The following is a 13,620-nucleotide window of genomic DNA, read 5'->3' as shown; positions in this document are numbered from 1 at the left end:
TGAAACATAGAAACTCTAAATCTGACTAATCCAATGAAAAGAAGTGAATGAGTTTTGCCTCTTTAAAGTCAGCCTAACGGAAAAAAATTAAAATAAAATAAAGTAAAATAAAATAAAGTAGAATAAAATAAAATAAAGTAAAATAAAATAAAGTAAAATAAAATAAAATAAAGTAAAATAAAATAAAGTAAAATAAAATAAAATAAAGTAAAATAAAATAAATAAAATAAAATAAAGTAAACAAAATAAAGTAAAATAAATAAAATAAAATAAAATAAAGTAAAACAAAATAAAATAAATAAAATAAAGTAAATAAAATAAATAAAGTAAAATAAAATAAAATAAGATAAATAAAATAAAATAAAATAAAATAAAATAAAATAAAATAAAATAAAATAAAATAAAATAAAATAAAATAAAATAAAATCAACCTAACGCATCATACCTTAGTACCGAAGCATTTACTTCCCTAATTCTGGGGGACGGGCCCCTTGGCCACCTGCCTGGCTGGGCCCTGACAAGCATTTTATTAATACTCAACTGCAGTGACCAGGATGTGACCACGGCTCGCACAGAGCAGAATTCTTTCATTTTTTTCTTCCCTCCCAATGCTGATTTTATCTCAGGGCGTGAAGAGGCAGGGCAGTGGTCTGGGGCCAAATGTGAAAGATGTCCTCTCCACAAACCAGGAGAAAAGTCAAGCGCTTTCTAAAGATCAGGCCTTGGCGCCCACGGACTACGACGAGTCTGGGGACCCGCCGCGCACCCCCGAGGCCGCAGCCGAGCGTCCTTGGGGACAGGCCCGGGAGCTTGGGCCAGGGCGCCCGTGTGGTTCGTCTTTTTCTGAGTTCAGGGTTTTTTTTTTTTTTTTTCTTAAAAACATGAAGTCCGGCTGTGGCCTTGCGGAGCCTACCCGAGGCCGGGTCTAGGCAGCGCCGGGCCCCAAGGTCGGCGAGCGGGCGGCTGGGGCCCCGGGCTCTCCCCCACCCGGTCCCGGGGGCGCCGCGAGCCGCCGCCTCTGGGAACCGGGGGGCAGAGGCGCTCAGGGACAATGGGCTGCGGGCTGCGGGGCGACCCTCCGGGCGGCCCGCGGAGGCGCACCGGGAGCCGAGACGGTGCCGCAGCCCCCCCGCCCCCCAGGCCGTGCCCGCCGAGCCGGAACCGCGGAGCGTCGGGGAAAGTAGCGGAGCATCCCCGGGGGGGGGGGGGGGGGACTTAGATTGCCACGGGGGGGGCGGGGCGGCCCGCGGGTGGGCAGGGGAGGGCGGAGGGGGCGTGCGGCCCGCGGGTGAGGACGGGGCAGGGGTGCGGGGGGGCGTGCGGCCCGCGGGTGGGGAGGGGGTAGGGGTGCGGGGGGGCGTGCGGCCCGCGGGTGGGGAGGGGGCAGGGGTGCGGGGGGGCGTGCGGCCCGCGGGTGGGGAGGGGGTAGGGGTGCGGGGGGGCGTGCGGCCCGCGGGTGGGGAGGGGGTGGGGGCGTGCGGCCCGCGGGTGGGGAGGGGTAGGGGTGCGGGGGGGCGTGCGGCCCGCGGGCAGGGTGGGGGCGCGGCCGGGGCAGGGGCGCGGGGGGGCGTGCGGCCCGCGGGTGGGGAGGGGGCAGGGGTGCGGGGGGGCGTGCGGCCCGCGGGTGGGGAGGGGGTAGGGGTGCGGGGGGGCGTGCGGCCCGCGGGTGGGGAGGGGGTGGGGGCGTGCGGCCCGCGGGTGGGGAGGGGGTAGGGGTGCGGGGGGGCGTGCGGCCCGCGGGTGGGGAGGGGGCAGGGGTGCGGGGGGGCGTGCGGCCCGCGGGCAGGGTGGGGGCGCGGCCGGGGCAGGGGCGCGGGGGGGCGGGGGTCCTGGGCCGGGGTCGCCCGCCCGGCCGCCGCGGCGCCGCTTACCTGCTCCTCCTCCGGGGTGAGCTGCGGCGCCATGTCGGGCCGGGGCGCGGTCGCGGGCTCCATCCCGCCGGGAGCCGGGAGCCGGGAGCCGGGAGCCGGGAGCCGGGGGCCGGGAGCCGGGGGCCGGGGGCCGGGAGCCGGGAGCCGGGAGCCGGGAGCCGGGGCGGGGTCCGCGGCCGCCGCTTCCGCGTCTCAGCAGCCCGGGCCCGGCCGGCGCATGGCGGGGCGGAGAGGCCGGGCGGCCGCCAACGCCGCGTCTGCTCCCGGAGGAAGGGCCGCCGCCGCCCGCTCGGCGGAAATCCCGGCTTCCGTCCCTCCCCCGCGCCCCTCCTCTCCCGAAGGAACGCGCCCGCCCCGCCGCCCCGAGGTGCCGGCCCGCAGCGCCCCGGGCGGTCGGGGGTCGGGCGGGAGCTCCCCACGCCGCGGGCCCCCGCGAGCCGCCCGCCCCCCCGCCCGAGCCCGGGGCCGCGGCCCTGCCCCCCGCCCCCGCCCGCGCTCCCGCTCCCGCTCCCGCCGCGCACTGGGCGCCCCCTCCGGGCTCAGCGCCCGCGCTGCAGCGCCCGCCCGACGCCCCGCGGCTCCATTCAGAAAGCGGCTGCTCATTCACAAACGGGCGGCGGCGCGGCGGGCGGGGCGGGGCGGGGCGGGGCGGGGCGGGGGAGGGAGGGGGGAGGGCCGCGGGGAGGAGGGAGGGCTGCGGGGGGGGAGGGGAGGAGGTAGGGCCGCGGAGGGGAGGGCCGCCGGGGGAGGGCTGCGGGGTGGGGGGAAGGGCCGCAGGGAAGAGGGAGGGCTGCGAGGGGGAGGGCCGAGGGGGGGAGGGGGGAAGGGCCGCAGGGAAGAGGGAGGGCTGCGAGGGGGAGGGCCGACGGGGGAGGGGGGAGGGCTGCGGGTGGGGGGAAAGAGGGGAGGAGGTAGGGCCGCGGAGGGGAGGGCCACCAGGGGAGGGCTGCGGGGAGGGGGCCGTGGGGGGGAAGCCCGCGGGGGGGACGGCGGGGGGCGGAGGAGGGAGGACTGGGGGGGTAGGCGGTGGGGGAAGGGCGGCAGGGGAAGAAGGACGGGGTGGGGGGGCGGCAAGGGGAGGGCCTCAGGGAAGAGGGAGGGCTGCGGGGCGACTGGGGAGAAGCCTGCGGGGGGGGGGGAGAAGGGGGGAGGAGGGAGGGCCGCAGGGAAGAGGGAGGGCTGCTGCGGGGCTGGGGTGGGGGGTAACCTCGCGGGGGGAGGGCCGCGGGGGGGAGGCGGCTGGTGTTCCGCGGCACCGCCGCCAGGCCGCACCCCCTTCGCCCCCGAGGCGCGGCCCTGGGGACCCGGAGTCCCCCCCCCCCCCCCCCCCCCCCCCCCGACCGCCGACCGCCGACCGACCGGGCGCCCGCACCTGCGGCCCTCAGCGGGAGCCGCGCTCAGTCCCGCAGGGGAGCAGCAGCGGGTCAAACCTCACCCAGGAACGGCGCGGCCCTGCACGCCCGGGGCTCCCAGCGCGGCTTCGCGGTGCGGCAGGACGGAGCCCGCGGTCGGTCGGAGGCACCGGGAAGCGGGCGGCCCGCTGTGCTGTTGCATCGTTTCAGACCAAAAAGTAGTACAGAAACGGTCCAGCCCACCCGCAACGGCTCCCCGGGCCGAAGCCCCGCAGAGCTGGGGACAGGCCCAGAGAGGGGCCCTCGGACACCGAGGAAGGTGCTCTGGCTTCTGACGCTCCCTCTAGGACTTGAGAAGCGACCTCCCTCAGGTTTCCTCTCCCTTCTCCATCACTGCAATGAGAACGTCAGGTGGCCCTTGCGTAGAGAAGTATTGTGCGTTCAAATCCAGGTTTTGAAAGCTTGTTGTGGACAACATTATTTGTGGTTTGAATTTGTTTTGATGAAATGGTTTTGAGGTTGGGTGTTAGGACCTCCTGATCGAACTCTTGCGCTGGGAGTGGAGAGGACCATTACGTTGACCATAGTAACAGCAGTGCTGTCCATCGTGTGATGGTGGACTTTGCAACTTTAAAAACCAGGAGGTTTGGGGCAGCTTGGGTGGCTCAGCGGTTGAGCGGCTGCCTTAGGCCCGGGACCTGATCCTGGAGTCCCTGGTTCCAGTGGGGCTCCCTGCATGGAGCCTGCTTCTCCCTCTGTCTGTGTCTCTGCCTCTCTCTCTTCCTCTGTGAATAAATAATGAATACATAAATAAAATCTTTTTTTTTTAAGATTTTATTTATTTATGAGAGACACACAGAGAGAGAGGCAGAGACACAGGCAGAGGGAGAAGCAGGCTCCATGCAGGGAGCCCAATGTGGGGCTCAATCCCGGACTCCAGGATCACGCCCTGGGCTGAAGGCAGACACTCAACCACTGAGCCACCCAGAGATCCCAATAAATAAAATCTTAAAAAAAAAAAAAAAAATAGGTTTGACCAGTGACTCTAGAGTGTTCAGTTTGGGCAAGGCTACTCTTTGCTGACCTAAATGGCTCTCCAAAGATCTTGAGGCACTTTGCTCCTACTGTGGCCATGCTCCTCTTGCTTAGCGGTGGTGGTAAGCGGTACGCAGTCTGAGGAAAAGAAGGGATATGCCCAGGCTACCCCCTTGTAGGCAGTGGCACAAGGCGTGTAAATACTCGTGGAGCCATAACCTTCCAAGCAGTCCACTTTGCCTGCCAGCACTGGCGCCGTAGCCTGCCAGCCACATGCCCCAAGCAGAGGGGGACCAAAGCTGACAGCTGATAGCTCGCTGTTATTTGGAAGGGCCAACTCCACCAGGAACCAACTGGTAGAAATGTACACATCATCTAGATTTGGACTTCATTTCTGTCATCGTTACTTTGCCTGAAACAATAGTGTGATTACTATACCATTGGTTTAGAGTATGTTATTTCTTTATTGATTTATTAAGAAACATCCTGTATGCCACTGGCTTGTGAAGTGTTATTAGAAGTTATAATTCCTGCAGTGAACCTGTGTTAAATAAATTATTGACAAAGGTAATCTCAGTCTCTGAGCATAATTTGCTATGAATAAAACAAGTAATCCCTGCTATTTGGATCTGTTTCTATCGCAGGCAGGTTACTTGCACCAACAAGGCTGTGACTCTAGGCTGAGTGCATCACCCCATACAAGAATTAGTTTGAGTATTGCAACCAAATACTCCTCTGGAAGACAGTCCATTTTTTTTTTTAAAGATTTTATTTATTTATGAGAGACACAGGCAGAGGGAGAAGCAGGCTCCACGCAGGGAGCCTGACATGGGACTCGATCCCAGGTCTACAGGATCATGCCCTGGGCCAAAGGCGGCGCTAAACCGCTGAGCCACCCAAGGCTGTCCCCATTTATTAAACAAGTATATTTTTATGCCATGCACTGGGGTTACAAAATGAACAAGACAATGGTCTCTTCCACATGTAAGGCTCTAGACTGATCCCTGGGCCATACTGTGAAGTAGAAACAGCAAGACTCAAATAGTGTCCATAATAATGTCATTTGTACAAAGAAGAATAAAGAACATATAAACTTATTGCTACACAGAAAAGGCTTGGGAGGGGGCACCTGGGTGGTTCTGTCAGTGAAATGTCTGCTTTCAGCTCAGACCAAGGTCCCAGGGTCCTGGGATCGAGCCTGTGGTCGGTGGGGAGCCTGCTTCTCCCTCTCCCTCTGCTACTCCACCTGCTTGTGCGCTCTCTCTCTGTCTTTGTCAAATAAATAAAATCTTCAATCATTGAATGTCTTTCAAGAGGAAAGAAGGAAGACAGCGATTTTTCCCTAGCTGGTCTTCTGTAAATTTTACGTTGCTGGGTTTTTTTTTTTTTTTCAACTTTTTATTGAGGCCTAATATACGTACAGAAAGGAGAAAATGTAAGTATACCACATGAATAGATTTTTACAAACTGAACATGCCCATGTAACCAGTACACAGATCAGGAAATAGAGCATTCCCTACTTGCCAAAGTCCCCCTTATGTCCCTTCCTAGTCCCTACTCTCAAGAGTAACCATGGTTTTGGCTTCTAACGGTATAGCGTGTCTATGTTTAAATTTTGCATGTGGTTGTATAACCTTACCCCCCAAACTTTTAATAATATCTTTTTTTTTAATAATATCTTAAATATAGTTTTTCTCCTGGAGCAGACAAATGGCTCCGGGACAAGGCTGAAGTAGGAAGTGGCAGGAGACAGGAGAGCTTTTGCCTGGTGATCATCAGGACGCGGGAGGTCAGTGATGCATCCCAGGTCACGGTGCTTAGTGTGGGCGAGGGCGAGGCTCCAGGCGCTGGGTCCCTCGGCGGGGGTCTGGAGAGCAGAACCTGCCAAGGCCGGGGTTCAGTGCGGTGAGCCGGTGGCAGCACCGGCCGCGCTCTGGGAGGCACAGCCGAGTGCCAGCGTGCGGCTGGTGGGGGACGTGCTCCAGAACCACTGGCCCACCCCAGGCCCAGCAGGACACGCTGGGAAGGTTCTGAGCAGACACGCGGGTGACACGGCCGGGGGAGGGAGCCGGCTGGCCTGGCCCAAGCGTCCGCACCAACCTTCCAGATCAAGGTGCTGTCACCGGCTCGGGCAAGTCCTGGAGACGCCACAGGGCTTCTCGTACGTTTGTAGCATGCGATGGCCCATCCGGAGAAGACTCAGTAAGTAGACTAGAGAGCACGCGAGTGCCGAAATGCGAGGTTCACATTTAGTGTGTGCCTGCCACGTGCCGGGCACTGTTCCCATGACTTTCATTCATCTAATCTCCCGTCACACTATGAGAGCGCTGAAATTGTCCTCATTAAAAAAAAAAATCGGGGGACACCTGGGTGGCTCAGCAGTTGAGCATCCACCTTCAGCCCAGGGTGTGATCCTGGGGTCCCCAGATCGAGTCCCACGTCGGGCTCCCCGCATGGAGCCTGCTTCTCCCTCTGCCTGTCTCTGCCTCTCTCTGTGTGTGTCTGTCTCTCATGAATAAACAAATAAAATCTTTTTAAAAATAAAATAAAAAATCAAGGTAGGTCCACATGTATTGGCATAGCCTCCTCAGATTTTTGTAATGTGTGGCTACAGGGCTTTGGGAGGAAGGTGAGAGTAGGGTTGGGGGAGTGTAAGTAACAGACAAAAATCATATTTTTAAAAAGAGATTTTATTTATTTATTCATGAGAGACAGAGACAGAGAGAGACAGAGGCAGAGACCCAGGCAGAGGGAGAAGCAGGCTCCATGCAGGGACCCTGACACGGGACTCGATCCCGGGACCCCGGGGTCACACCCTGAGCCGAAGGCAGATGTTCCACTGCTGAGGCCCCCAGGTGCCCCAGTTTTTTACTTTTTTAAAACAACGGTTTCAGGTCTCTTTCTAGAAAGCTTATCCTCCCCTTCCTCCTACCATCTCCACCAGACAAGTCTGACTCATCCTTAAATCTCAGCTCAAGTCACTTCCTCAGCAGGATCTTCCTTGGCTACTCCCTAAACTGAATTAGACGCCCTGTCCAGCTCTGTCTCACTTCTTATTGTTATTTTTAATCAGTGAGCCAATCCCAGTTTCTAACTATGCCCTTGTTTCTATGCCCATCAGCCGGGTCTCCCTACCCGCTCTAGTAGGCTGTAAGCCCCAAGAAGGCAGGAAGCACCTCTGTCTTCTCGGCCCCTGGCCCCCCAGAATCTAGAGCCTAGTATCTAGTACGCAGGCCTTTATAAATGTGTTGAATGACTGAATCACTGAAGACAGCCACCTTAAAAAAAATATAAAATTTAAAAAGACCTTAACTCTGAGTCTCTACTTTTTATTTAAAGATGTTATTTATTTACTCATGAGAGACAGAGAGAGAGAGGCAGAGACACAGGCAGAGGGAGAAGCAGGCTCCATGCAAGGAGCCCAACGTGGGACTCGATCCCGGGTCTCCAGGATCGCGCCCTGGGCCAAAAGCAGGCGCCAAACCGCTGAGCCACCCTGGCTTTTTTTCTAAAAGGCAAACAGATACAGAGTAAATAAGACCACACTGCTAACCAACGTCTAGGGTGAACATTTTCTTTTTTTTTTTTTTAGGGTGAACATTTTCTTCTCGTTTACTCACAGGCTACATCTCTCAGCACGAGAACGGCTGAAGGCAAGCTCCACAGGGAAGATGAAAAATCTTACCCATGTAGGTGACAGTCTCCCATTACCTAAAATACTCTGGGGACCAGTCCTTACCTATTGCGGTTCTTGGCCATTTTTGTTTTTGCTTTTGTTGTAACCTCAACCATGAGCTGGCTCTCTCCGCAATTTTCTCGCCTGACACCCTGTGCACCACTCCTAAATCACAGGCTGATCAGTCACGATTCTATGTCATTTCTCTACCTGCCACCCATGTCGACAGTTTACCAAATGCTCTGGTGACAATTATTTGCTTCCTTGCCCATTTCTCCCACTAGACCGTGAGCTCCTTGGGGGCAGGGACCATGTCTTAGCCATTCCTCTTCCTTCAGGACCTAGTGTGATGGACAGTACGCGGGAGGTGGTCCCCAGTCAATGCTGGCTGCAATACTGGGTTTGTACTTTTCTAGCCAACAAGGTCCAGTTTTATCAAAGAATACCCAACTGGTTTGGTTACCTTGGATACGTAGTGGCTTGTGAGAAAAGATTCAATATGAAGAAGGAGGAACCATCATCGGAGGTGCACTGCTTTCCCTCGCTTTGACTCCTCTGTGCTAACGAGTCCAGGGCAGAATGGATAAATTAGGTCCATGAATGGAACCTTGCTTGAACCAGTTTGCACTTCCTCCCTTGCAAAAGCTTTTGTTAAATTTGCCCATGAGAAGCAGAACTGACAGGCTGAGTTCCATCTTGTATTTCCCCAGTTGGACTGCAGACAAGACCCGCGGGGCCAAAGCAGAGGGAGACACAGAAGGCTCGAAGGGACAGCCAGCCTGCTGGAAAGGCCGCTCGCAATGGACGCTAGTGGCTGCGCCCAGGCCTGGATGGAAGAAGGCTCTGGCTGCCAAATGTTGTCTCTTCTGGTTCCACGCCGTCTCTCAGGATGAGGAGAATCCCCTGGGCTGGGCCCCATCCTGAGGCCTACCTCCTAGTTTGCCAGGCTGCCTCTGGCCACTTTACTGCCTCAAAACAGACACAAAAGTCCACTTTTCAAAACCATCACTCTCACCAGGAATGGGAATGCCTGTGAGAAACCGATGCGCACATCCCAGGTTAGGGACTCGGTCTCTTCCCTCACACATTTGCTGCCTGAGGCCACTCTTCATTCATCTTCACTATTGCCGACCTTGCAGCTCTCCCAGGCCTCTCCTCCTTGCCTCGCCTTGCGCCTTGCGGTGGACCCACTGGGGAGGGGTGCAGGGGTGAGGCCCAGTCACAGCAACACCCAGGACCAAACCTCTCAGGACTTGGTGGGGAAACAAAATTTTTAAGTTAATTTGATTCTGGGGATCCCTGAGTGGCTCACAGGTTTAGCCCCTGCCTTCGGCCCAGGGCGTGATCCTAGAGATCTGAGATCGAGTCCCACGTCGGGCTCCCTGCATGGAGCCTGCTTCTCCCTCTGCCTGTGTCTCTGCCTCTTTCTCTCTCTCTCTCTCATGAATAAGTAAATAAAATCTTTTTTTTTTTTTTTTAAAGTTAATTTGATTCTAGGGGCGCCTGCGTGGTACAGTCGGTTAAGCGTCTGACTCTGTCTCAGCTCAGGTTGTGATCTCAGGGTCATGAGATCTAGCCCTGCGAATGGCTCCACATTCAGTGCAGAGTCTGCCTAAGACTCTCTTTCCTTCTCCCTCTGCTCGTCCATCCCTCCTGTACGCTTGCTCTTTCTCTCTAAAATAAATAAATTAATTTAAAAAATAAATTTGGTTCTTTTTTTTGACATAAAGACTGGGTGTAATCACAGAATCCTAAGACAGGGTGGAACTCAGAAATCAGCTCATTTTACCAAAACAAGCCGTCAGTCAGACTCTTGCTAAAATCTCAAGGCTTTTTTTGTCTACTTTTCCTGCCCTACATATCAGAACGCATGAAACAAATGACCACATCTGCTTAAAAATATGCATTGTGAGGTTTTGCTCATTTCCTTACTAGAAAGAAAAATTTTTTTTAAAGATTTCATTTTTTTATTCATAGAGACACAGAGAGAGAGAGAGAGGCAGAGACACAGGCAGAGGGAGAAGCAGGCTCCATGCAGGGAGCCCGACGTGGGACTCGATCCCAGGTCCCCAGTATCACTCCCTGGGCCAAGTTGGCACTAAACTGCTGAGCCACCGGGCTGCCCTACATTGTCTTTTTTTTTATTTTTTAACTTTTTTTTCTTTTTAAGATTTTATTTATTTATTTATTCATGAGAGACACACACAGAGAGAAGCAGAGAGACAGGCAGAGGGAGAAGCAGGTTCCATGCAGGGAGCCCGACGTGGGACTCTATCCCGGGTCCCCAGGATCACACCCCGGACTGAAGGTGGCACTAGACCACTGAGCCACCTGGGCTGCCCCTAGATTGTCCTTTTAAGCACATTCAGAGAACTAAATATAGCTCTTGTTCTTAGAACTCTGCAGCATATCCAACCACCCATTGGTAGTCCACCACACACACACTCAGCCTCCTCTCCACGGTCACTCTTCTGTGCAGTAGAGAGGGATTGTCCCTCTGACTGCCTTCTCATCCCAGCTCATCATTTGATCTACCCAACCGACATTTTAATAAATGCCAGGCACTGGCATGATCAATAAGACCAGGTCTCTGACAGGAAAGAGCTTGTAATCTAATAGAGGGAATGTGTAGTAAAGAATTTAGCCTTGCTCAGAGAGAAGCTGGCCTTTGCCCTTGGCTCCTAGGAAAGCCTTTAGAAATGTCCTAAGCCTTTAGAAATGTCCTAAGGAAGTTTCTTTGTGGGCAGCCCGGGTGGCTCAGCGGTTTAGCGCCACCTTCAGCCCAGGGCGTGATCCTGGAGACCCTGGATGGAGTCCCACGTCGGGCTCCCTGCATGGAGCCTGCTTCTCCCTCTGCCTGTGTCTCTGCCTCTCTTTCTCTCATGAATAAGTAAAATCTTAAAAAAAAAAAAAAAAAAAAAAAAGTTTCTTTGTTTACCTGGGGGTCTTTAGCCACACCAGATAGACTGACAACGTGACTGGGGGAAAGGAGTGCTGTGGATCATGTGTTATCAACTAGACCTCTGGAGAGGCTGGAGGCTGAGGTCTAAATGACCAGGCCCCAACGAAAACTTGGGACACAAGGCCCAGGTGAGAGTCTCTGGTTGGCAGTACTCCGTGAGTTCTCTCAGACGCAGCTCCCAGGAAGTTACTGCTATTTGTTATTCCAATGGAAGAGGACAGCGAGAAGATCCATGTTTGGAACTTTGAGGACTCTGCCCCATGCGCTTCTTCCCTTGGTTAACTGATAATCTGTTTCCTTTCACTGTGACAAAGTCTATCTGTGAGTATAACAGCTTTCAGGGAGTTCTGCGAGTTCTTCTGGAGAATTATCAAACCTAAGTGTGGTCTTGGGGACTATCCCTAAATTTGGGAGATACATGCAGTGGGATGGGAAGGGGCCAAACATGAGAACGGCTACTTCTACCTGCAGAGGTAAAGGTTTATCCAGATAGTTGTTGAATGGAGTTTTCCAAAGATGAGTAGATGTGTTTATCAGATGAATGAAATCAGAGTGAGGAGGGACGCGGTGGCTGGCGGGCGGGGGGGGGTAGTATGAAACACATGTGTTTGTACAAGGAACTATAAAGTAGCACCACTGGAGAGGAGACAACAAAGGTAGGAAGGTAATTTATGAGGCTGGGCAGATACGCCAAGGCCTGCTCTTCCCAGGTGCGTCGGTCCTAGTGGCACTTGAGATGAAACAGGTGATCTCAACTAGTGGTCCTTGGGCAACTCATGCCAAGCTGGCCCTCTAGCCAAGGCGAGCAGGGTAGTCCACACAGGGCAGTGGTATCAGATAGGATTCTTTGGTTGCCAGCCCGGAGATCCGCTCTGGGTGATTAAGGAAGACGGAGTTTACCGGATGCTCACTGGTTTCACAGCAAGAACAAGCGATACCCCTAACTTTCAGAGGGCAAAATAAATGAATTCCAATGGGATTACTTTCTTTGTTCCTCTGCTCAAGATACAAATTCTTGGTGAGGAGAATATGATCGGTCCATCTTGAGTCATGAGCCTGATGTTTAGCTAAAGGAGGGCAGTGCCCCCAGACTACAGCTCCAGCAGACCCCACTGCATGGGGAAGATATAATTCCACAAAAAGGAAATGGTTGCTATTCAGAGGGTGGCCAGAAAACTAATATCCAATCACAATAACTTCTCTTTTAAGATTTTATTTATTGGGATCCCTGGGTGGCGCAGTGGTTCGGCGCCTGCCTTTGGTCCAGGGCCCGATCCTGGAGACCCGGGATCGAATCCCACGTCGGGCTCCCGGTGCATGGGGCCTGCTTCTCCCTCTGCCTGTGTCTTTGCCTCTCTCTCTCTCTCTGTGTGTGACTATCATAAATAAATAAAAAAAAATTAAAAAAAAAAGATTTTATTTATTTATTCATGAGAGACAGAGAGAGACAGAGAGAAAGGCAGACTCCATGCAGGGAGCCTGATGTAGAACTTGATCCCGGGTCTCCAGGATGACGCCCTAGGCTGAAGGTGGCACTAAACCGCTGAGCCACCTGGGCTGCCCTCACAACTTCTTTACACAGCCATCTTTGAAACAGGTGGCAGGAGGTGGTTTTGTTTTTCTTAAGATTTTATTTATTTATTCATGAGACAGAGAGAGAGAGAGAGAGAGAGAGAGAGAGAGGCAGAGACACAGGCAGAGGGAGAAGCAGGCTCCATGCAGGGAGCCCGACATGGGACTCGATCCCCAGACTCTGGGATCACACCCTGAGCCAAAGGCAGATGCTCAACTGCTGAGCCACCCAGGCGCCCCAGGAAGTGGTTTTATAATTCACAAGAAGTATGACCAGAGACAGGCTAAATTCAGTGATTGATAATGTTGGCTCCTCAGTTAAAAAGGAAGGGGGCACCTCTCTGAAATACATCCTTCAAGCTATCATTCAATAATATCAAGTTGTGCTTGGCAATAAGTTTGCCTGGTATGTTCTGTGACTCATGCATCTGTCTCCCAGGAGTGTCCTTTGTGGAAGTAGTCCCTCCTGACTTGCTTATTTCGGAGCAGAGCCCAGCCAAGTCTGGTGGTACGGGCTAGCCTGCCCAGCTCTGAAATGATACAGTGGGCCTGCAGAGGGCACAGACTAGTGCCTTCTCCTTGGGAAGATCATGTAGCATCCAGGCAGCCAGCAATATGCTCCTTGGCGAGAGGAACATAATGTTCCTATTGCAGAACTGACCCAAATTCAGGAAGGAGCATACTGATGTAGGCATGCTCAAATCAGCCGCCAGCAGGATCCTTATGGGGGGTGGGGTTGTCTTCCTCCTCTGATTTTACAGAGTCAGCTTGAGCATCTCTGGGAGAGCCCAACAAGAGGCCGGTTCCACTGGTGGGCTGAATTTCTGTAACCGGGCTCCACTTAAACCACAACTTCTGCCCAGATCTGTGCACAGAGTTAATGAACACAAAGGAACCAACTGCAACTCAGACAAGATCTGACCTGCACCCTTCAGAAATTTTGTCCACGGGACAGTAGTGCTGCTGGAGTAGAACAGTGGAGCCTTTTTGTCTAATAAACCAAATCCTTGAAAGGTGGAAAGCAACGTGAGCAGCAGATTGAGGCCAAGGGAAATGGGACGCACTTCCTGAGCACAGAGCAGAAATCAATTGGTTAGTTTTATTATTTTTTTAAGATTCTATTTATTTATTCCAGAGAGAGAGAGAGAGAGA

The 13,620-nt window shown here is 54.0% G+C and overlaps 2 protein-coding genes across 2 annotated transcripts in view; one reads left to right on the top strand and one right to left on the bottom strand.

The window, feature by feature from the left end:
- PTPN9 (protein tyrosine phosphatase non-receptor type 9) overlaps positions 1-2,325 on the bottom strand; it is a 74,773-nt gene extending 72,448 nt beyond the window's left edge. Inside the window, exon 1 of the mRNA XM_072746052.1 lies at positions 1,872-2,325. Coding sequence (XP_072602153.1) covers positions 1,872-1,934 — 63 coding nt within the window. The 5' untranslated portion in view covers positions 1,935-2,325. The remainder of the gene's footprint in view (positions 1-1,871) is intronic.
- On the top strand, positions 2,089-9,406 carry LOC140597466 (uncharacterized). Its single transcript, XM_072746072.1, has 7 exons — positions 2,089-2,270; positions 3,092-3,658; positions 5,948-6,047; positions 6,366-6,419; positions 7,881-7,947; positions 8,351-8,460; positions 8,645-9,406. Exons 1-7 carry the CDS (start codon positions 2,089-2,091, stop codon positions 8,825-8,827), a joined length of 1,263 nt encoding a protein of 420 aa, XP_072602173.1. The 3' UTR covers positions 8,828-9,406.
- Positions 9,407-13,620: the final 4,214 nt, after the last annotated feature.

The sequence above is a fragment of the Vulpes vulpes genome, unplaced genomic scaffold, assembly GCF_048418805.1.
Source record: "Vulpes vulpes isolate BD-2025 unplaced genomic scaffold, VulVul3 u000000678, whole genome shotgun sequence".
NCBI classification, from domain to species: domain Eukaryota; kingdom Metazoa; phylum Chordata; class Mammalia; order Carnivora; family Canidae; genus Vulpes; species Vulpes vulpes.
Note: the sequence above shows the minus strand (reverse complement) of the source record. Positions and strands in the feature narration are given on the sequence as shown.

What these genes read in the sequence shown, in the direction of transcription:
- LOC140597466 (XM_072746072.1), top strand. Translation starts at nt 2,089, where the DNA reads ATGGCGGGGCGGAGAGGCCGGGCGGCCGCCAACGCCGCGTCTGCTCCC. An exon ending in AGCGCCCCGGGCGGTCGGGG is followed by an intron (nt 2,271 to 3,091) that starts GTCGGGCGGGAG and finishes TCGCGGGGGGAG; the next exon opens with GGCCGCGGGGGGGAGGCGGC. An exon ending in GAGACGCCACAGGGCTTCTC is followed by an intron (nt 6,420 to 7,880) that starts GTACGTTTGTAG and finishes GTTTACTCACAG; the next exon opens with GCTACATCTCTCAGCACGAG.